The sequence below is a fragment of the Mustela lutreola genome, chromosome 1 (assembly GCF_030435805.1).
Source record: "Mustela lutreola isolate mMusLut2 chromosome 1, mMusLut2.pri, whole genome shotgun sequence".
Lineage (NCBI taxonomy): Eukaryota > Metazoa > Chordata > Mammalia > Carnivora > Mustelidae > Mustela > Mustela lutreola.
The window spans coordinates 97,244,986-97,268,121 of record NC_081290.1 but is presented as its reverse complement, the minus strand read 5'-3'; the positions used below and the strand labels follow the sequence as shown (position 1 = coordinate 97,268,121).

Genomic DNA, 23,136 nt, shown 5'->3' with positions numbered 1-23,136 from the left:
AAAATAGACAAAGAATATTCAACCCCGATGAAAAGAGTATCAAATCCAACTGTTTCCCACAAACTCTTGACACAGAAATCTAAGAGTTCTAAGACTATGTGATTACCAAATCATCTGATACCAATTACATAATAAAAGAGTGATCCCACCTAGTGGAAAAAGAATTTTCCAAGTAAAAAGACAGCCAAGTAAAAAGTATAAAATAATTAGTAGTATGCTAAGTTTTTTTCCAAGTGCCACAACATGGATCAGAAAATGATCCCTCTTCCCCCACATTTGAGTTTCTTATACAGAGCTTCAGCTTTCCATTTTCTGAATTGCTATGGTCACCACAAGATGGCCCCCTTGTGTTCTTAATGTTCCCTTTTATAGCTTAAAGTCAAGAAAATCAAAGTATCCAGGACCTAATACACAAATTTTATATCTTAAAGTCAAGAAATCACAGTATCCAGGACCTAATACACAAATTTCCTCTGTAAGGAATAATCTTTTCACTATCACTACAATAAGGACTGTATTTATCCTATGCTACTGGATAAAACTGTTACTGTGGGCAAATTTGGAAATCTAAAATTACTGATGGTGAATTGAAGAAGTAAATAGAGATGTCAAAGAAAAAATCTTTTTTTCTAAAGGAGTGGTTCCAAAGGTATGATCCCTGAACCAACAGCATCAGCATCACCTGGTAAGTAGTTAGAAATTCAAGTTCCTGGGTCTTATCCTTGAACTTTTAAATCAGAAGGTCTGAGGTTGGACCCAGTGCTTCGCTTTAACATGCCTGCAGGTGATAGGGATATATGCTCAAGTTTGAGAACAGAGGGCTAAAGACCTAGGATGATTAAATAAAACTATTATTTGCAATTCTGGATTCAATTCCCTCTTCATACATATAAGATAAACCACACACATATTATTTATAAATTACATGTATTTATTTAGTACTTGCTTTAGTATTTGCCAGACATTGTTGGGTTGAGGTATTAAAATGAACAAATACTATTTCTAACCAAGGAATTTCCAGGACAGCAGGTTGATAAAAAGTAATTACAATAAAACATGTCAGAAATAAGCACAGGAGGGGCACCCAACTGGGTCTACGGCATCAAATAAGGTTTCTGGAAGAACATAAATATTTAAGCTATAAGCTGAAATAACCATAACTGAAAGAAGATGCCAGGAATGTATTTCCAAACAAGAATTAATATATACAAGGGCCTGTAAAAGACAGAGCAAGGCATGACCAAGGAACTCAGTACAATTAAGGGGTCTATTTAAGACAGTGAACAGTGAGAGAGAAGACTGAAAAAAATGAGCAATAATCGGAGTCAGAGGAACTTCTATGCTATGCTGAGCTGTATAAACTTTATTCTATAAAAGTGCAAAGGGTACAGTTTTAAGAATAAGATTACATAATGACTTGTGTTTTACAAAGATTACACTGGTTGCTGAGATAGGAGAGATAAAGGATTAGGCAAATGAGAGATGAATACTTGACCCATAACATAGTTCACAGGACAGGACACAGGCCTACAGAGAGAGGCACTGCCTTCCAGAGATAAAACTCCCATATCCCTCTACTCAAGCCCAAAGGAATTGCTAAATGCCTAATGAATGCCAAGAAAATAACAGAGGTCCAGCAAAATACATCATTCGCTACTGCTTTTAGAGCAACTTGCTCCCAATACTGAATGTGTTGGACATTTTACATCTGTATGAGATTACAAGGTGTACAGTGCTTGGCATGTGGCAGTTATTGATATGAGATCTCTTTAATAAGAGTTATCACTTATTCAATGTAACTTTATGCTGGACACTTAACATGCTTTAAATGCTCACAATTTTATGGTATAGATACTATTTTTTACATTTATTTTACAAGAAAGGGAACTTAGGTACATAATAGTAAGTAATTTGCTCAAGAACACAAAATAAGTAAATGGCAGATTCAGAATTCAAACTAAGTAGCCTAGAGGCCCCTGGCTGGCTCAGTCGCCAGAGCATGCAACTCTTGATTTCCAGGCAATGAGTTCAAGCTCCATGGAGTTTTCTTTTTTAAAAAAAAAGAAGAAGATGAATGAGAAATTTTTAAAACTAAGGAGTCTAAATTCTGGTGCTCCAACTCACAAATATGACAGGACTATTTATTGAGTACCTAGCATGTCAGGCAAAAATAGGACTATATTATATACATATTTGTCAATCTCAGAATCCTGAAGAGTAAATATTATCACCACAAAATACAGATGAGCAATCCAGTGTTTACTAATTTAAGTTTACTTATAATCTATTTAGGAACTGCAAGATAAATTCCCCATTGTTTTCCTAAATTAGAGTTAATACTTCAGGACTTACAATTTAAAAGGGACTGTGAAGATCAATACCCTCGTAAGTGGTAAATTAGATTATAACAAAACAAAGACAAGCTTTTAAAAAAAGGCTAACTTCATTTTTAAATATTTAGAAGAGGCCTAATTCCTACATTCGAAGTAGAGTCAACAGCCTCCCCCTTTTTTTACATCAACTAGGAAATACGGCATTAGCTAACAAATGACATATTTAAGTGAAGTGCAAATATAAAAAAAATTTCTGAACGTCTTCATCTAGCCACATAAAGTGTTGCTGACCCACCTCCAACATGTGAAAGTTTAATGTACAAAGTTTTTAAGGCAGTATGGAGACCTCAGATGCTCTGGTAATTATATAACCACAAACACGCACACATATACCCCCCAACATATATATTCCCAAACGTCCTTACGTTGCTTTATACATTCATATATAAAATTCGGTGTTCTCAATAATATATGAGCCATTCCTCCTTTTAACTATGAGATGTTTTTGGTCTTTTTGTTTGGGAACAAGCAGGACCTTTAGAATCTCTAAACGGTTCATAGATTTAAAAGTTCCAGAGTCTCCAATCCAAGATCCTGTTAAGTAGCCATTCATCCAAAATAAGACAAGCCCACATTTCATTTGCCGAAATAATTACCATGATAATATGTAACCAAAAGGCACAGAGACTTAATCCTCTGTCAGTCCTAAATGCAAAAACCAAAACCCTCTCTGGTCTTTACACTTACGCTGGAACTGCAAAGCAGAGGCTGGGGAAAGCGGTAAAGACGAGGGCACAATTTAACAGAGATTCCAAGCAGGCTGTGACTGCCACTATCCAAACCTGGTTCCATATAGCACCAGCAACGGTCCGCTTCTGGCGGAATAGATTCTTTCAACCTTTTGCCCTAAATTGCGACACCGCCTCTCGCTCAAATCCCTTTCCCTAGCCACCCTCACCCGGGGGAAACAACTGACTTCACCTGTCCATAAAATCCACTTTCGAATTTCCCCGGCGAAAGTCCGTGACGTCATCAAGCGGGGACCACACCAGATCAGGACCCACCTCTCAGCCCGCCCACCAGAACCGGCGTTTTTAAACCGCCAATCAAAACTTTTCACTGTCTGCCAGCCTATTTGGTCAGCCGGGTAATCCGACGCACCGCCCTCTGCGCCAGCTCACGCCTGTGACGTAAACGACGGACGCACAGTCTCCGTGCTGGTCTTTTCCTAGGCGTGCCGGAGAACGGTGTCGCTCACCCTATGACGCGGAAATCAGGACTATAAGCATCTGGAGGCGACAAAGGTGAAGGACGGAATCACCGGCCCCGTATTTTGGGAATTGAACCGAGTAAGTTTCAGGTAGACCGTAGATAGTGTCCCAAGGGTTGACTGAGGTTTCAGTTCTTCTGAGTCCTTTCTAACCCAGTTCATTTTATCATCTTTCGTCCCTTTTACTTCGTCCCCTTCCACAAACCCATCAGTTTGCTTGGCCTAGTTCTCTCTGCGCACGCGCAGAAGTCCTTTGGCAGCCCTTGTAATTCCAGTTTTCAGAGGTTGGGGGCGCGTATTGTCCGGCGATGGGAGATTGGGGGCCCGCCCGGCTTTTGGCGGCCCCTTTGGGAAAGGATGGGTGCCCAGGTCGGCCGCAGGCCAGGGTGAAATTGCCTTCGTTGATCTGAGCCTTGGCGGCCAAAAGATAGCGAATGTGAGGACTTGTTCTACAGTTAGGCATTTTCTTTTTCAGGATTCTAGTTTTTGTCATCAGAGAATCCAAAATCCAGGTACGGAAGGGAGCTAACAAATTTTAAGTGTCAAGTGGAGTGTACTGAGCGCCCCAAAAAATGTGCCTGAGGGAAAATGGATAAGGAGACAAATTAGGGGAGACGTGGTGGAAAGCTCCATGTAAGATGCCACTTCACGTGGGCCTTGAAAATTGAATAGGGGTTTTTAAGGCAAGTAAGACAAGCCATTCAAAAAAGCAAAGGCATACAGGCAAGGGTGTTCTGGTACCGTTGGATGGTCAGCCATGACTAGAACAATGACTTAACGTTTTTGACACATCATTTCCTCTAAAAATGATGAAGGCTGTGGATGAGCTTCCCAGGAAGGTGCATACACATGTCAAGACATTATACATGTAATTTTGTTGGGAAATTGTGAAACACCTTGAAACGGCCAAAACACGAGATACTGGATATCTTGTCTAGCTCACTCTTTCAGCTTATCTCTTTCATTGTCTTTGAGTTACTTTACATTTGTGTAAGTTGTGGGAAATGATTATAATGGAAAGTAGTCTTGAAATTAATTAATTTTGCAGTTATTGCTCTAGCCAGTTTTGCACCTATTAACGAATTTCTTTCAGTGTTCTTGATAGTTTTTTAATGGAATATTTTTTAAATTATTAATTATTTATTTTAACTAGGTCTCACACCCATTTTGGGTCTTGAACTCACTGCCCTGGGACTGAGTCTCATGTTCTACTGACTGAGCAAGCTAAGTGCCCCCTCCCCAAACCAGTTTGCAACACTTAAACTAGTTCCATGATTAATTACTTAAATAAAATATCTGACATGTATTCATTTTAAATCAATTTATATTTAAATGCCTTTGTTTAAAATTTATCTTTTAACAGTTTCACAGAATTCACAGGAATGTTTGAAACTCACCCAAAATTCCATGGACTTTAGGTTGAGAATATCTGAGTCAGAACATAGAATGCATCATGACAGGCTGTAAAAGGTTCTACTAAAAGGTAGGCAAATATGAGGGAGTCAAACTTACCAGAGTTTATTTGCTTACCTGAGCTTGTTTTTAACTCAGCTAGTTTTGTCCAGTTCACTTAATCTTTTAAGTCTCTGTTAAAAAAAAAAAAAGTTAGAAGACACCACCTAATTGTAATTGTGAGGATTTAAAACAATATATGTAAAGTAACTAGTAACTGGCATTTTTACACAGTACTTTTATTATTTCTTTAAAGCCCCTGTTTAGGGGCGCCTGGGTGGCTCAGGTCCTAGGATAGGGCTGGCTTTGGTCTCTCTGCTCAGCGAGGAGCCCGGGAGCCTGCTTCTCCCCACCGCCTGCTGCTCTTCCTACTTGTGAGCTCTCTGTCAAATAAATAAATAAGATCTTTAGAAAATAAATAAGGCCCCTGTTTAAAAGCCAGTTAGATGTCCTTGATCTGTTTTTTAGACTTACATATTATGTTATAAATAGGCGCTGAGGAACTTTCAATCTTGAAAGTTTTAACATTAAAATCATAAAATTAGATCTGTGTTTTAGACAAGTTACATAGCTTATGAGAAGGATAAACGACCTCTAGAAATGTTTATAAACTATTCCCATATTACAGTGACAGTTGTGGAAAATACTGGAAGGAGATAAAAGCCATTCCAGAAGTTGAATTGGTAGGACTTAGTGACAGATTGATAAATGATAAAATGGTAATAATGTTACATTTTATCAAGTGTGTGAGAAAGTAGACTTAGAGAATCTTTACTAACAAAAGTTAACTTCCTGACTTCCCCACCCCCCACAGCCTTTGCATTGGAAAGTTAAATTGTGCCATATCTTGTTGCTTTGTGTTAATCAGTATCTTCCTCTTATATATGTATGGAGGTATATTTGATTATCTACAGAATATATTTCTTAAAATCACAAATTGCAAACATGTTAGGTACACGAGACAAGAGTTTTAGAACTTAATTTTCCAAGTCACAAAAATAATCCTTAGCTGAGGGTATGAAGGAAAGTCTCTGAGATGAGAATGATGAAAAAACTGATTTTCAGGAAAATTTTTACTTTCTGCACTTCTGCAGTTCCATCCTCTATTTCCTTAGATGGTGGTTCTAACAAGGAAAGGAATTGGAAAGCTGGTAGTCTGTCCTTTATGATTTGGAATTTTTGCAAAAGGAAAAGTTAGCACTGGATCTTGCTGTATTGATAATTTGTAGCTTCCATTTTATTTTATTTATAAACCTACGTCTTTCGAAAGAACTTGAAATGCTAGGGTGCCTAGGTGGCTCAGATGGTCAGCCTTCTGCTCAGGTCGTGAACCTCCATCTGGGAACAAACCCCAAGTGGAGCCAAGGGCTCAGCAGGGAATCTGCTTCTCTCTCTGCCCCTCCCCCCTACTTGTGCACTCTTTCTCTCTCCCAAATGAAGATATAAAATCTCAAAAAAAAAAAAACAAAAAAACTTGAAATGCATAACACTTTGCTGTATGAGATCCTTTTAAATACATTATTTAACAAATGTTTTGGTTGTGGATCAAGCTAAAGTACTTGCCTTCGTGGTTTTTGCATTCTAGTGTGTTAGACAGTAAAATTATAATTACAGGTAGGATACGAGGATACAAAGTGGTGACAGGAATGGGTAGAGTTAAGATTGTCAGGGAAGAAATGTTTTAGATTGAGTGAAAGAAAGGCCTCTTTGAGAAAATGACATTTATGGAGACCTGAATGAACAGAGAAGTAATCCCTACAGATGTAGCCGAGAGGGTAAAGAGAATGCGAGAATGAAGGCCTTGAAATGGGAATGGCCTTAGCATGTTTAAGGAATAGTATATCATAGTTAGAGTGAGCCTGTTGGGAAGAATTGTAAGGCCAGATGGAATAGTGCCGAATAGACCAGAGTAAGGACTTGGATTTTGAGTATGATAAGAAATCTTTGAAGGATTTTGTCCCAGGGATTGACATGCCCTGGTTTACATATTTAATGATTATTCTGACTACTTTCTGGAGGTTTGATGATAATGGAAGAAGAGTAGACACAAGTACAAGTTACACTGTTCTTGCAGTAGTTCAGGCAAGACACAATAATAGTGTGGACCAAGAGGTTGTAATAAAAGAAATAAAAAATATTCTTATTCAGAATAGATTTTATAAAGGTAGAGCTAACAAAAGTGCTCCTGGATTTGTTGTGGCGTATGAGGAAAAGGATTTCAGAATTTTGGACTCAGCAATATTGTGATTGGTGTGTTCTGAGATGGGACAACAAGGGAAAAATAGGTTTGTTAAATTTGAGAGTTCAATTTTGTCATTTTCTTATAAAAAAAATACTTAAGGTAAATAAGTGGAGATGTCAAATGGACAATTGAGTATTGGAATGGGGGGAGCTAATGGGAGAAGTCAGCACTGGGAAATACAGGTTCATGAAACATCAGCATGTAGCTGAGAAGCTTAAAGCCGGAGACTATCAGAAAAGATATTTGTGGAGTTAAGAAGGGAGCCCAGGACTGAATGCAATTGTGGGGAGCTTATAAGGGTAGAGCAAAGTAGAATGGTCCAGAAAAGGAAATTGAGAAGGAGGGGAACTCTCCTGGAAGCCAAATGAAAATGTCTTCACCGGAGAGAGTTTAACTGCAGTTGCTGCTGAGAGGTCCAGTAGTCAGTGGAGATCACTGTTTTTAGTTTCCCTAGAAATGTTAGAAAGGAAAGCCTGACAGGATGGGTTAAAGGGAGAATATGGGGTGAGGAATGTGGTTATTCAGCACTAAATGACACCTAATTGTTTTTTTGAGTGATAAGTTCAGACGAGTAGCTCCATTTTATATGCATCTCAATAAATGTGTCTTTACTTGCATATTTTCAAAATTGGCACTTAGTTAATCTACTGCAGCCTGTTTTAAAAGTGCCAAAATACTCTTTGGTTGGTTTTGGTGACACTGCATGTTTAGTTGAAGTTTTGAAGTAAAATGCCTTAATGGCTTTGTACTCTCTTAACTGGATGTCGCTTTGAAACATTTTCTATTTCTGTTAATCTCTGCAGGGTTGCTGCTGGAGTAACTGATTCTGACTGACAGGGTGAACAGATACAAATAGGCTTTGATATTATATGTATTGAGTGTTAAAGAAAGGTATAAGGCAGGAACCCCTGGGTGGTTCAGTGGGTCCAGGGACGGCCTTCTGCTCCGGTCATGATCCCAGAGTCCTGAAATCAAGTTCCCTATCAGGCTCCTTGCTCAGCTGAGAGGCTGCTTCTACTTCTGCCTGCCTATTCTCCCTGCTTTTGTGTGTGCACACTCTCTCTCCTTGATGAATATGACAAATAAAATGTTTAAAAAGAAAAAAAAAAAGGCAGAAGGAGGATACAAGGCAGAAGGGATAATAGGGATGGCATCTTCATGTCATCTGGAGTCCCAGACCCAGCACTTAACCAAACTCCGCAATTAATCTACATCTACTTTTCCCCCCTTACCTATCACAGCATGTGTGATAAGGGCCCAAGTATTTTAGGTCACCTAGATATGTAAAAGCCTTAGCCCCTGTTTCCCACCTATCTCCAGTGTCATTCTTGTTGCATAGGTCCAAGGCCTTCATACCACCTAAGAGTGGCTCCCACCGGGGTGCAACAAAAGAGTCGGAGAAAAACTCTCCCTGTACATCTTAACTCTCCTGTGTCCAAGAATACCATATCACGGGAGCCTGGGAAATATAGTATGGGAAAACCATGTTTAGGTGTTTTTCTCAGACAGGCTCGCACCATCCCACGCCCTATGTTAAGGCTTTGCTCATTTGCTTATTTTTGCTCTAGCAATGCAATGAAGATGACACAATTATTCAATAAATTTTTGAGCGACTATTCTGTGCCCTGGAATGGCAATGCATCATAAACAGAACAGAAGCCTGATTTCATGAATACTAAATTCTAGGAAGGAAAAAGAATAAAATTGTCTAATAATGTTAAAAGATAAGTGCAATGGGAAAAAAATAAGGCAAATTTGTCTGGAAATTTGCAGTTTCAAATATGACTATGGTAGGAGACTTCACTGAGGTGACACCTGAATAAGACGTCAGCCAGTGGGGGAGTTAAGCCATGTTATTTAGGCGTAAGTGAAAACAGCAAATCCAGAAGGCTCTCAGTTGAAGATTGGCAAGCCAAATTTTAGGAAAAGCCAAACACCATTATCGCTGGAGCTGAGGGAACAAAGAGGCATGCAAGGTTACTCAAGGAAGGAAAGGCTTGGGAATTGCTGTCCAGGAAATAAAACATTGGAAAGGGAAGGTCCCATGGAAAAGAAAAAGCCACTCCTGTAGCTTACCATTTGAATTCTGCTTCTAGTTAACAGAAATGAAGTTAAGGGCACCTGGCTGCCTCAGTAGAGCGTGGGACTTGTCTTGGGGTTGTTGTAAATGCAAGGCGCACTTTGAGTTTACTTATATAAAACCTTGGGGATTGTAGGTGGCTTTTAGGTCTTGATGCATCTGGCTTTTTGCTAAGTAGGGAGCAAGCTTCTCCCTCCGCCCCTCCCTCATGGGCTTAGGGACTGAGCCACCCAGGGGCCCCTGGATACTGTATTTAAAAATACGACACCGGGCGCCTGGGTGGCTCAGTGGATTAAGCCGCTGCCTTCGGCTCAGGTCATGATCTCAGGGTCCTGGGATCGAGTCCCGAGCCAGGCTCTCTGCTCAGCAGGGAGCCTGCTTCCTTCTCTTTCTCTGCCTGCCTCTCAGTGTACTAGTGATTTCTCTCTGTCAAATAAATAAAATCTTAAAAAAAATAATAATACGACACCTTTTTTGAGTTTGCAGAGATAAAGTGCATTGAAAAGTAAAGCTAGGATTTATGTAGGTTAAAAATTTTAAAAGTAAAAACAAAGGGCAATGAAAAGCAAATTTCAAAAATTTTAAAACCACTAGGCCAATGAAAAATTTTTTATTACCCCAGATTTTGTCCTCAGCCAGCCAACTTCGTTGAGCCCTCAGGCAATTTAAATATTGGCCTTTTTCTTTTCAATTAACAGGAATGGAAACTGAAAGTGGAAATCAAGAGAAATCAATGGAAGAAAGTACTGAAAAGAAAAAAGAAGTAGAAAAAAAGAAAAGGTCACGAGTTAAGCAAGTGCTTGCAGATATTGCTAAGCAAGTAGACTTCTGGTTTGGAGATGCAAATCTTCACAAGGATAGATTTCTTCGAGAGCAAATAGAGAAGTCCAGAGATGGTTGTAAGTTTACTTGCCTTCACTATATACAATGGAACCGGTTTTTATGTACTCTGATGATATGTGGTACGACCATACTATGTACTATTTAATTGACATAGTTCATATTTTGTACATTGTTTTACATTTCCACATGAAAAGAAGCTCAGTTAAATTTTTGTGACGGAGCTTTTGGCAAGCTCAGGTATACCACCTGACACTGCTAGGTAAAGTTTTGAGCCCAACACTGGGCTAAGAAGTTACTCGGTGTTTAATTCATCCCTAAGTTTAATTCATACAAGGCATTTTATGGAGAGCAATTCAAAAAAACTTATAATACAAATATATATAAATATAAATTTTTAATTATAAAGGCAGTTTTGACTACATAAATACATTTTACCCCCAGTTTAGTATTTATTTATACTTCACTTGTTAGATGTTGACATATCACTCCTCGTGTCTTTCAACAAAATGAAAAAATTGACCACAGATGGAAAGTTAATAGCCAGAGCACTAAAAAGTTCATCTGTTGTAGAGGTAAGAATTGTTCATCTATTGTAGAGGTAAGTTAAAAATTGTTAAACTTAATTTTACCAATAAATTAGTTTATTATTAACCTCATATACTCAATTTCAAAGCTGGACTTAGAAGGCACCAGAATAAGGAGAAAAAAGCCACTGGGTGAAAGACCAAAGGACGAGGATGAACGGACAGTGTATGTGGTAAGAAAAGCTCAAAGCTAGAGATCACAAATGACAAAAACATTTTTATATTAGGAGTGAAAAAATTTATTGACCTCGAGAACAGTATTTGTATGTAATATTGCTTCTAATTTACTACAGGAATTACTTCCCAAAAATGTTAATCACAGCTGGATTGAAAGAGTATTTGGGAAATGTGGCAATGTTGTTTATATAAGCATACCACATTATAAATCTACTGGAGATCCAAAGGGATTTGCCTTTGTGGAATTTGAAACAAAAGAACAAGCAGCAAAAGCTATTGAGGTAGGTCCAGAACCTAAAAAAGAAAGGCAAAAAAATTAGCAATTGTTTTAAATAGTAACAAAATTAAAAGGCTTTAATGTATGGATTTTTTCAGTTTCTTAACAACCCACCAGAAGAAGCACCAAGAAAACCGGGTATATTTCCTAAGACAGTAAAAAATAAGCCTATTCCTGGGCTTAGTGTATCAGGTAATTAAACTTAACATTAATATTTAGGTCAATGTAATGATATTATTAATTACTTAAGTAATGATAATATTATTACAGAAGAAAAGAAAAAGAAGAAGAAGAAGAAAGGCCGAATGAAGAAGGAAGACAATATGCAAACCAAAGAGTCAAATATGGACACCGCTAAGGAGAGTGACAGTAAAATGAAAAGATCTAGGACAACGTCTGAGGGATCAGAAGTAGAGACAACTGAACCTCAAAAGCCGCCCTCAAAAAAAAAGAAAAAACGGGAAAGACAGGAAGTTTCCGGCTTACCTGTAGTCAGAACAGGGAAGAGGAAGAGAAGTAACTCTGAAGCAGAATACCCAACTCCCAAACCAAAAGTAAAGAAAACAAATCAGAAAGACAACATTAAAAAAGATACAGAAACTTCCAAAGAGAACAAAGGTACCAGAAGCCATAAGGTGTAAATGACCAAAAGGAAAAGTTGTTTTCTTAAACTTACTTATGTCTATGTTTTTTTTATATTTTAAGACTTGGAAGTCTCTACTGAAGAGGAGAAGGATACCGGAGATGTGAAAGATGGATCCCTTTTAAAAGCAAAAAGGAAGCATAAGAAGAAACATAAAGAGAGGCACAAAATGGGAGAAGAGGTTATACCATTAAGAGTCCTTTCAAAGTAAGGAGATTACAGTTCTGTTGAAAATTGACGCTCTCCATCACCATTGCTAAAGTGCAATTCCAATTTGTATTTAACAGAGTTGCATATTAGCAACAGTCATGGCATGTAGCCAAGATCTGCAGATTATAATCAACGCAATTGAGGATTAAAAAGGAACCACCACACTAAAACATGGAAGCACTTATTTTTACCATGTCACAGCAAGTGCCTCCATGTTAAAGTAGAGGGCATTCCTTAACAGACTTAAGGGAGTTTAAATATACCAACAGATAGGCAAGTCCATGAAGTTTTCCCTAAATACAAAAAAATGCAAAAGTAAGACTTACCATCACTAAAACATGGAAGCACTTACTTTTTTAGTTTCAAAGCAAGTACATCCACGTTTAAGTGGTGGGGAGCCCGGTCTTGAAAAAAATGTGAATCCTGAACCTGTAAAGTAAGGTTTTAAAATGATGTCCGTTTGGAGACACCTCCACTGAAACATGGAAGCACTTACTTTTTGTTTTACACAGCAGGTACCCCCATGTTAAAGCAGAGGGGAATCCCCTTGGACTCTATAAATTAACCAGTTTGCCGTATTACATTCGGAGGCATAATTTGGGTTCACTTCTACTAAAACATGGAAGCACTTACTATTTTAAAAATAAAAGAAAGTATTTCCATGTTAAAGTTAAAGGGAGTCCAATTCAATGAAGGAATGAAAGCCAAGAGAAAAAAAAAATGTAAAGTACTATACCTTTGAGAGGAAAGTGTTTCCTAGTTTTCCAGGCTTGTACTCTGCCCGCAACTATCCTCTTGAAGGTTAAAAGGCAAGGACTTCAGGCACTTGTATTTATACTATTCTTAACTGCTGAATTCCTTTTGCCTTTTTATCTCGGAGAATCATTACAAGAGGTTTTTGTTATTCTAATGTATCAGCTCTCAGGGAATGTATGATCCTGGGTGGGTCTGGATACTTTTTTTTTTTTTTTTTTGAAGTATACAGATGTCAATAATAACTGCTAAGACCATTACCACCAGATATCCTCCTCTTTAAAAAAAAAAAAAAAATCCCCTATCTGCTTGTTTGATGGCATAGATTAGAGTAACAATGAGTGCTCCTGTGGAGCCTTGGAGAGGCATTGTGTTTCTATCTGGAGGAGCTCTAGCTGTTTGAAGAAACATCTACATGTTAAATGTATGTAAATAAATAAAATGCTTCCATGGGGTGTTTTTTTCTTCTTAGAAATTCCTTTTGGTTCAAGTAAATACTAAGGATTGTTATCTCTCAAATTGGAACCAGTTTAACAAGTAATCTTTAAATTATAATCAGCCATTATTCCCTCAGAGATGACAAATTGTTGCTGTTTAATTAATTCAAAGCTTTTATTTTCATAAATAAAAACATTTGAAGCATAGTCAAGAATTAAAATTGCCAAATTTAAAACATTTAATCTGAATGTTGGATCAGGGGAAACTCCCCTTTTCATATTTCCTGGATCACTTGGAACTCAAGAAGTAATTTGAATGTTATGTGTTTTAAAGAAGGAAAAGTTAGGAGTGGTTACAAGACACTGTGAATATATATTTAGATATTTTATTTGCTCATCTCTGTTCACTACTTCAAAAGTACATTCTTTTCATTACAGGAGCGAATGGATGGATTTGAAAAAAGAGTATTTAGCACTGCAAAAGGCCAGCATGGCTTCCTTAAAAAAAACAATATCCCAGATAAAGTTGGAGTCAAAAATGGAAACAAACGGAGTACCTACTACATCTGAGATAAAAAATGAAAAAAGTAAACAAGCACTATGATAGTTTTTGTAGCATTATATTGTATTTATATACTAACATACTAATTCTGATTTATTATAGGCTAAATCTTAATTTTTTAAAACTAAAAATGCAGTGGTAATTATTAGAACAATTACTGATTTGTCGTGTCCAAATGTGCTGTTTAAGCTTTTCATAAGAATATTTGAAGTGGTTGTTATAAAATCTGTTTTTTGGGGGCCCCTGGCTGGCCCACAAGATCATGCCACTCTTGATCTCAGGATCATGTGTTTGAGACCTACATTGGGTGTAGAGATGACTAAAAATCTTTCTTAATGATTTAAATTTGCATTCTTAATCAGATTTAGTAATGAGTAACTAGTTTATGAATTGGGCTAGTTTGTAACAGCAATAATTGTAATTTCTCATCTGCAATTTTATCCTAATATATTAAGATATCTTATACTTTGAATTCTTATAAGTTGAAAATACAAATTTTCACATTTTAATCATAATGTTTATAGATTATTTTATGTGTTCTCTTTTTATTTCTTTATTAAGTAAAGTACTTTATTCAGGTAAGGGAAAGGGGGCGGGATTTTTTGTTTGTTTAAGGTTTTACAAGTGTTCCTCTAAAAGCACTTTGCAATTAGAGTGATAAAAGTTTTGGTATTTTATTTCATGGTAGTCTGCAATAAGCAGTATGGCAATTACCCTAATTACTTTACAGTTAAATTTAAATTAAGTAAATTTAAATTATTTAAATCCGACTAAGAAATCATTGTTGTTTTCAAGTGGGCATACTAAGTATTAAATTAAGTGTAAGAGGCTTATTTCTGGTCTTTCCTTTTCAAATCAACAGCAAACAGTGAAGAGGGTTGTCCTCAGGAAAAGGTTAATGCAGCAGGACCACAGTTTGTGAGTGGTGTGATTGTGAAGATCATTAGCACTGAGCCTCTACCTGGCAGGAAACAAGTCAGGGTAATGCTTTTGTGTGTCAAGGGTAGTTGTTGTTCTTTCCTCTTTAAAATGTACCCCTGTGAAAATGTTTTGCATTATACAAAACAAAGCAAAGCAAAATAGAATATATTCCTATGTGGAATAATACTTGGAGGATTTGATTCCACAGTAACTCTTGTGTTTGACTTGAAGCAAAATCTGAAGTCTGAAATTGAAATTCTTCAGTGGATTAGATTTGCAATGAGTAAAGTTGAAACATCCTTCTATAGAACTGCACTTTGTGCTTATTTTTCTTGGTGCCCTTAATGGTTGATTATTGTATAGCTGAATGAGCAATCCTTACTGTAGACATTATAACTTTTAAGTTCTTAATATTCTTTTAAGAATAAAAATAGTAAGATGCTGTCATAATATTATTTCTTTAGGGGACATTGTTTGTTTTCAGAGAAAAGGGGTTTTAGAAAATACTTCCTGCCAAACCTTTTAAAGATTTGTTCAACATTACAGTTCATCTGAAATTATTTTAACTTTTAATCATCTGCTATTATTTGATTTTTGAAGCAAACTAGAGAGTTTGTAGTTTGTTTTCATTGGAGCTCTTAGCTTTCAGTAGGTTCTGAAAGATTTTGTGATCTAAAAAAAGTCAGAAATATTTTCATATAAAAGAGTTAAACATGCTTATTTTTAACTTAACATAAACTCTTTTTGTCTATTAGTCTTCTTGGAAATTGAAATTTTTTCCGGGGAGAAATGCAGAATTTTTCTGGAGAAAAGAACGTTTGTTAATTTTATTTTTTTTAATGTTATTACTACTTTCAGTCTGGGCTGTTTTAAAAATGTGAAACAGTTACAGGAGAGTTAAAATATATTGAAAAGCTACAAAAATTTTGCATATGTATGCAATGTTTTATGTAATTTACAAATTATTATATCTACTGCTCTGCAATCTTTTTTTACTTCTGTATTTTATTTTTGAATGAGCAATAATTGCGCCTTGGATAAACCTCATTGGCTATGATACTGGCACTGCGCAAAGCTTGTATTTTATTTTTGAAAGCCTTTCTGTACCAACACAATATTTTTTTCTTATTGACAAATTCTGTGTAAAATGTCCTTTTGCATAGCAGATATATTTGAAATTGTTACACTGACATGCATCATCATGTAGTATGTTTACATTTTACATAGACTCTTACTAGTCACAGTTTTTAACTTGCATAAATGAGGTTGCTCACTGTAATTATCTTGTAGAACACTCTTTATCTGGAATCCTGTTTCTATCCTGTAACATCCTTATCACTAACACATAAATTTAGTTTTTGTTTACAATATTGATGAGGTATTTGGCAAATCCCAAGTTGGTATTACCAACTTGAATTTCAGAGTATGGTAGTAATATAGAATTTCAGGTCAGAAGGCTTAAAAATTGAGGATGTAAATGATGCTGTGGCTAGTTAAGTTGCAAAAGATTTAAAAGTAAAATTAGGCAGTTTGCTATTTGGAATAATTGTCATAGACTTTATATTCATCAAAAACCTTTCTATTATCTAAATAGTAAGTATATCAAACATTCTTCATTTATTATCATCAAAATCATAAAAACAGGTTAGCAGTTGCTTTTATTTTCCTGGAACAAAAACTGAGTTACATGGTGGTTACTGCTGTCTGACTTGCCCTTGTGATTACCAGTCTAATTTGTCTTTTAAAGAAGGGTTTTTAGTCCAGAGATTAGCCAAAGTTATAATGTGTATATCATAAATACCTTTTGAATTATAGTAATCTATCTGATAAATCAGTTACAAAACTTATTATTACCATTTAACACATTCAGATTTCATCAACTTGATACCAGTTATTTGTCTTGTGTTCTGTTTAAATTGAGTACTAGAGTATATAGAGAAATGGGAAGAATTGGCAAGTATATTTCTCTCCGGTTATCTTATTTTTTCATTAAATTAGCAATCATTTATTATGTGCCTATTTTGATGGGCAGTATGCTAATAGGAGGGATGAGTTAAGACTTAGTTCCTGGCTTTGTAGGTTTTTACTGCTTATTCTTTATTATTAACTAACTTTTCTAATTTTATGATCAAATAATATTTTCACATATTACTCCAGTTTTTCTGTAATTCAGACTTTAAAAACCAATATATGAAAGTAATCTAAATTCCTTGTGGCTTGAAATTTGAGTCAATAGGAAAGGAATCCAGATGGGTAAAACACTTTTATTTAAGCTGAGAACCTCCAGTAATTTCGTTAGCTTTCTGAATGGAAGTTGATGAATGAAGACTTATGTAACATTCCTGCATAATTGCATTGTTTACACCTCAGAACATGCTGGGGAAAAAATGATTAGAAATGCAGGAATCTTGTTAATTTGCCCTCACAGCAGGCATTATAGATAGAACTATTCCTTGCTGCCTGACTACTAGTTCAGAGGAGACCTGTTTGGTATTTCATCAGAAAGTATGAACTTTTGAGCTATATTACCATAGATCTGCTCCGGAACCTAGGATTTTTGTGGGTTCCCAGGGAAGTTTTTTTTCGTGAATTCGAAAAAGTTGAATGTTTATTTCATACATTTTAGGTCATGAGTGATTTTGTACAGATGAGTGTAAACACCTTGTCCACCAATCCATTGTGGATTTTTTGGTTTTTGATTCTATTCATTATTGCAACTACACCAAGACTTGCAACCTTTTTTTTTGTTTGGGGATTGGCAGAAATTACTTGATACTCTGCTCTAGAAATATGTTGTCCTTATGAAGTGTTCCCATTCTAGTTAATATTTTAGGATTGTGGTTAATTAAAAGAAAGTTATGATTAGAGTTCCCACTTTTGTTCAGATCAGTTTTTAAGAGTATCCATGTGTTTTACGGTGCCTGGCTGGTTCATTCAGTGGAGTGTACGACTGTTGATCTTAGGAATTTGAGTCCAAGCCCCATATGAGGAGTAGAGATTCGTTAAAAATAAAAAATCATTAAAAGAAAATATTTGTATGTATTTTAGAAGAAATGTTTAATGTAGGATAGTTACTCATTTTAAATTGTATATGGCTGACTTATAAACTACATACATTCTGGCACAACCATGGGAATAATTTTAGGATTATTGTGAAACATTTTTATTATTTATTTAAAGTCTTTCTAAATTTTAATGCAGGATACATTGGCAGCAATCTCAGAAGTTGTTTATGTTGATTTGCTAGAAGGGGATACAGAGTGCCATGCTAGATTTAAAACTCCTGAGGATGCTCAAGCTGTAATAAACGCATATACAGAAATTAAAAAGAAACACTGCTGGAACCTCGAGATCCTTTCTGGTAAAAACTCATAGATTCTTCTTTTTAAGTAATTCTTATTGAAGGGTGATTGTATTCTATTTTCTTAGTTTCCTAGGAAAATTGGTTTAATTTTCATATTCTAATTTGCATAAAGTGGTATTAAATATAATCAGACAACTACAGTTTTTTTTACTGAAATGTGATTAATGACTTGAATATGTTTCTTCATATGTATAAGTGATAATTGTGTTTGTTTGTTTTTAAGGTGACCATGAGCAAAGGTATTGGCAGAAGATTTTGGTAGATAGGCAGGCAAAACTTAATCAGCCTCGTGAAAAGAAAAGAGGCACTGAGAAGGTAATTCATTTTTCGGTTTTTGTTGTCATTGTCATTTTTCGGTAACCTAACTTCAACATTCAGTTGAATGTTCTCTGAAAGTGTAGCCTTAAAATAACTTTGGTTTTGCTAGACACAATAATGATTTATATGATATTTACTGCATTTTAGATTGTGAGAGAATACTTGTTTTTCTGGACTTTGAAATACATAAATTAGAGTTATTTTACCCATAAGGGTACATAATTTAGATTCTTCTTGTTTTCCTTTCTTTATTCTAACAGTGGTTGCCATTTAAAGATTGTCTTAATGGTAAAACACGATGTATTTGAGAGTGTTTAGTTTTGGCGGGGGGGGTTATTAAAGATTTCATATATATATATTTGACAGACAGAGATCACAGGTAGTCAGAGAGAGGGAGGGGGGAAGCAGGCTCCCCTTTGAGCAGAGATCCTGATGTGGGGCTCCATACCAGGACCCGGATCATGACCTGAGCTGAAGGCAGAGGCTTTAACCCACTGAGCCGCACAGGAGGCCCAAGAGTGTAGTTTTTAAAGTTATGATCCTCCACAGATAATATTGGGAAACTTTATGCCTAAGGTTTGCTATAGCAATGATAAGCTTTATTCATTTTTCTCTAGAATACTCAAGAAGTGAAGCAAATTTAAATACATTAAATAATTTGAAGCAAAACTATCAGTAATTTTGCTTTAAATGACAGTTTTTTTCATACTACTGTTGCTTGTGAGCTGTAAGGTTTATTCTTTTAAAACAAATTATTAGCGAATGCCTGGGTGGCTCAGTCCGTGAAGGTGCTGCCTTCAGCTCAGGTCATGATCCCAGGGTCCTGGGATCATAAGGCTACAAGTCCTACATAAGGCTTCTCGCTCAGTGGGGAGCCTGCTTCTCTCTCTGCCTCTGCCTGCTTGTGAATGCGTGTGTGCACACACTCTCGCTCTCTCGCTCTTTCTCTGACAAATAAAGAAATAAAATATTTTTTAAAACAAATAAATAAAGAAATTATTATATGTGTAAAGATTAGTACATCTGTAAGTACTTAGGACAAATTAGGACACATAAAAACTAATAACTATTACCAAAATTTTAAAATGCCTATGATGAGATAAAAATATGAAAAGTTTCACATTCTTCTATGAATCATTAGCACTTACCATCATCCTTCCTGTATTTTAGGTTTGTTGATTTGGGATTCTAATTCTGTTTGTTTTAGTATATAAAAATCTAGTCCTTTTTCATCAGCGTTGCATTGCCTAGGATTCACTGGAATATAAGATTATTAGGGGGGAGGTTTCCTAATGGTCTTTGTTAATTCTGTTTGCATGAATACAGACTGAATTTACTGAGAGATGGGAAGGCCTTGTCTCTCTCACACCCCCCACACCCAGCCCCAGAGACTCTTTCAGGTCTATGAGGTGTTAATTTCAAAGCCTGCTTGAAATTATTTAAATGTTCAAATCATTGATCCAGAGCTCACAACTAAAATAAAATCACTTTGTTAAATAATAGTTATCCTTCTAATTGGTGTGAAGTTTCATTTAAGTTGTATATGTTTTTAAAAGTAGTAATTAGTCATTTGGTTTCCTTGAGAGATCTGACCTTCATAAACTTAATTCAAGGCAAGGAAATAAACACTGACTAGGGAGTTTTATAAATTGTGTTGGAACATAATGTGTAGCTCTGTTACTCATTTGGAAAGTTGTTTTCTGATCTCATTTATCTGTTGTACCACCAAGCTTTTTCTTAGCATGATTTGTTTCATAAATAGTACAGGATCCTAGTTGAAACTATGAAAGTAGCTAGTTGGCTTCTATCACAACTTGAAAATAAGGTACTACACAAAGTGTGTATTGTACAGGACTTTTCAGAGGAAGCAATTAGTATGTCAGTTGACTTTTTTGATAATTCATTTAATTAATATTTTTTGATTGCTCATTTTTTTTGCCCACTATTCTAGGAACTGGAGATAGAGCCAACAGTAGCAAAATGCCTGGTTTCATGAACTTTGCATATGACTAGTTTAGGTCAGATGATGACAGGTGCTGTGTAGAATAATCGAAGGGTATCATGAGATAGCTTTCCATCAGGTGAGGTTGTCTGGGAAGTTCTTGAAAGTGACATGAACACAAACCTTAGGAAAGTAGAACAAGCAAGCAGGAGACTTCAAAGGCATAGCTTTCCATGCACAGGCAGCAGAAACTGCAGAAGCCTTGAAGAGAAGGAAGAATACTGGGAGTAAACACCTTATTAAAGGAAGTTAAATATTTAGAAAAAAATTTAGCAGCCAACCAAAAGTATGACATTAGTACTTTTCTCATATGACAGCTTTACATTACTGTGCATACAGTAATGTTACATTACTTGGTCCAAAATAGAATTAAAGAACAGCAATGGTAATAAATTTTGCTTCTTAATTTTCAGCTTAGGATGCAGGGGAGACTGGGGACAGTTTCCTAAGCCCCAATCAGTTTATACAAAATTAAAAGACAAAAACAGGAGTAGGTGAAGGAAGAAGTTAGTTTTTACATATGGTATTTTTCATGTAAAAATCAAATGTGGGTTCTCACAAAAGATCACTAAGATGAAGGAAATATGTGCCAGATAGGATCTCACTCATTCTTGCTAAACCAAGCCTTTGTAGCCTTTCCTATCACTCTGAGCACATTAGTAAAATTAGATAACAGCTACCGGAGACAGAGTGAATCTTTTTCATTTGTCTTTATCTTGTAAAGCATATTTGAAATGTTTTTATCACCAAGCTCTTTTCTGTACAAATTATTGGTGGTTAGATATTCAGCAGGTAAAGACAGAATTCACTATATCTGTGAGCAGAGTTATAAATAACTTATATTTTGACTCACTTCTCAGATGAATAGGCTCTTAGTTTAATCAGCTAAAAAATTAAATAAATTAAAGTGACTCTCTGCCAGTGGCCGCAGTCACCAAACACTTGAATGAAACTCTAGTGAGTACTTAACTAGAATCTGTATTTTTTTTTTTAAGGTTGGAGAAATTGCTTAAAAGTAAAATCTTTTGTTGGGTGCCTCGGTGACTCAGTTGGTTAAGGGACTGCCTTTAGCTCAGGTCATGATCCTGGAGTCCCTGAGCAAGTCCCGCATGGGCTCCCTGCTCAGCAGGGAGTCTGCTTCTCCCTCTGAACCTCCCCTCTCTCATGCTCTCATGCGCATGTGTGCGTGCGCGCTCTCTCAAATAAATAAATAATAAAACATTCTTTAAAAATTTTAAAAATGAAAATAAAATATTAAAGTATTATGTAAGGGTATAATAATAAGTACTTTTTTAAAAATATTTTTATTTATTTGACAGAGTTCACAAGTAGGCAGAGAGGCAGGGCGGGTGGGGAGCAGGCTCCCTGCTGAGCAGGCAACCAGATGTGGAGCTCCATCCCAGGACCCTGGGATCATAACCTGAGCCAAAGGCAGAGGCTTTAACCCACAGAGCCAGCCAGCCAGGTGCCCCAAAGACTCTCTTTCTGACCAAACTTTAGACAGGCTTCTCTGAGCCTTCTTTTCCTCCAGGCCTAAAAGCTTAAAATTTGCCAGCATGGAGTGGCTGGGTTTTGGGGGGTTTTTTGTTTGTTTGTTTGTTTTGTTTTGTTTGGGGTTTTTTTGTTTGTTTGTTTTTAAGAATTTATTTATTTATTTGACAGAGATCATAAGTTGGCAGAGAGGCAGGCAGAGAGAGGAGGAAGCAGGCTTCATGCCGAGCAGAGAGCCTGATGGAGGGCTCAATCCCAGTACCCTGAGACCATAACCTGAGCCTAAGGCAGAGGCTTTAATTCTCAGTGATGTGGAAGGGAAGTGGGAATGTTTTAGTAATTCTAAGATTTAAAACCTATCATACTTAATAAACCACAATCCTAAACAGTTCTCTCTGTAATTGATTTGGGCTAAGCTTAATTTATCTCATTTGTCTACCTTTCTCTCTTTTAAAACAATTTTATTCAAACTGATAGTTGTGAAACTTTTTTTACTCATAATTATCTTTTTGTTTTGTGTATCCAATACCTTATAATTTCTAATTTCTTTCTCCACAGTTAATCACCAAAGCTGAAAAGATTAGACTTGTGAAGACTCAACAAGCAAGTAAACATATTAGGTTTTCTGAATATGACTGAGAAACAGTTTTGGATCACCTCTTGAAATTTCATTGGATACTTGAACTTTTCGTAGTAAATCCATTTTATTTTGGTAGTAATAAATAGTGTTTTTCTGAATCCTATGTTAATTAGAAGAAACACCTTTGTTCTTTAACTTACAAGACTTTTTCTTTGGACAAGTACATTGTATACCACAGTTTTTCATTAAACATTTTATTTGCTGAAATTATTTATACAAATCAACCTCAAAGTGATTCAGTAAATATGTTTTGAACATTAATATTAATTTTGTTTTTATATTACAAAAACAATAATATTTGCAAAAATATTACTACATAGTTTAGAAAAAAATATTTGACAGTGGATGCACTGTACTTCTTATTTTGTAATTTGCTTTTTCCTTTTCAAATATTTTTTCATGTTGATTTATACAGAAACTTATGTGTGATATTTCATTCTGTACTTTCCTTATCTGAGCTTCCACTGAATGGGCCATATCAACTGTTTCCAATTAAAATGTTAACCTTTAAAAGTATAGAGTTTGTTTCTCATAAAT

At 36.0% G+C, this 23,136-nt stretch overlaps 2 protein-coding genes across 3 annotated transcripts in view; one reads left to right on the top strand and one right to left on the bottom strand.

Annotated features, from left to right (window-relative positions):
• ZGRF1 (zinc finger GRF-type containing 1) overlaps nucleotides 1-3,301 on the bottom strand; it is an 80,496-nt gene extending 77,195 nt beyond the window's left edge. Inside the window, exon 1 of the mRNA XM_059170649.1 lies at nucleotides 3,081-3,301. The gene's annotated coding sequence lies outside the window, so the exon portion shown is untranslated. The remainder of the gene's footprint in view (nucleotides 1-3,080) is intronic.
• Nucleotides 3,302-3,527: 226 nt separating this feature from the next.
• Nucleotides 3,528-22,809, top strand: LARP7 (La ribonucleoprotein 7, transcriptional regulator). 2 transcript variants are annotated; one of them, XM_059170669.1, is made up of 13 exons: nucleotides 3,528-3,682; nucleotides 10,076-10,276; nucleotides 10,692-10,792; nucleotides 10,894-10,977; nucleotides 11,098-11,262; nucleotides 11,357-11,450; nucleotides 11,532-11,876; nucleotides 11,964-12,108; nucleotides 13,740-13,888; nucleotides 14,726-14,844; nucleotides 17,986-18,145; nucleotides 18,372-18,463; nucleotides 22,518-22,809. In XM_059170669.1, the coding sequence occupies exons 2-13, from the start codon at nucleotides 10,078-10,080 to the stop codon at nucleotides 22,596-22,598; spliced, it is 1,734 nt and encodes a 577-aa protein (XP_059026652.1). In that variant the 5' UTR covers nucleotides 3,528-3,682; nucleotides 10,076-10,077; the 3' UTR covers nucleotides 22,599-22,809. The 2 variants fall into 2 exon arrangements, with proteins under 2 accessions (XP_059026652.1, XP_059026643.1); XM_059170660.1 differs by having other exon boundaries at nucleotides 11,529-11,876.
• Nucleotides 22,810-23,136: the final 327 nt, after the last annotated feature.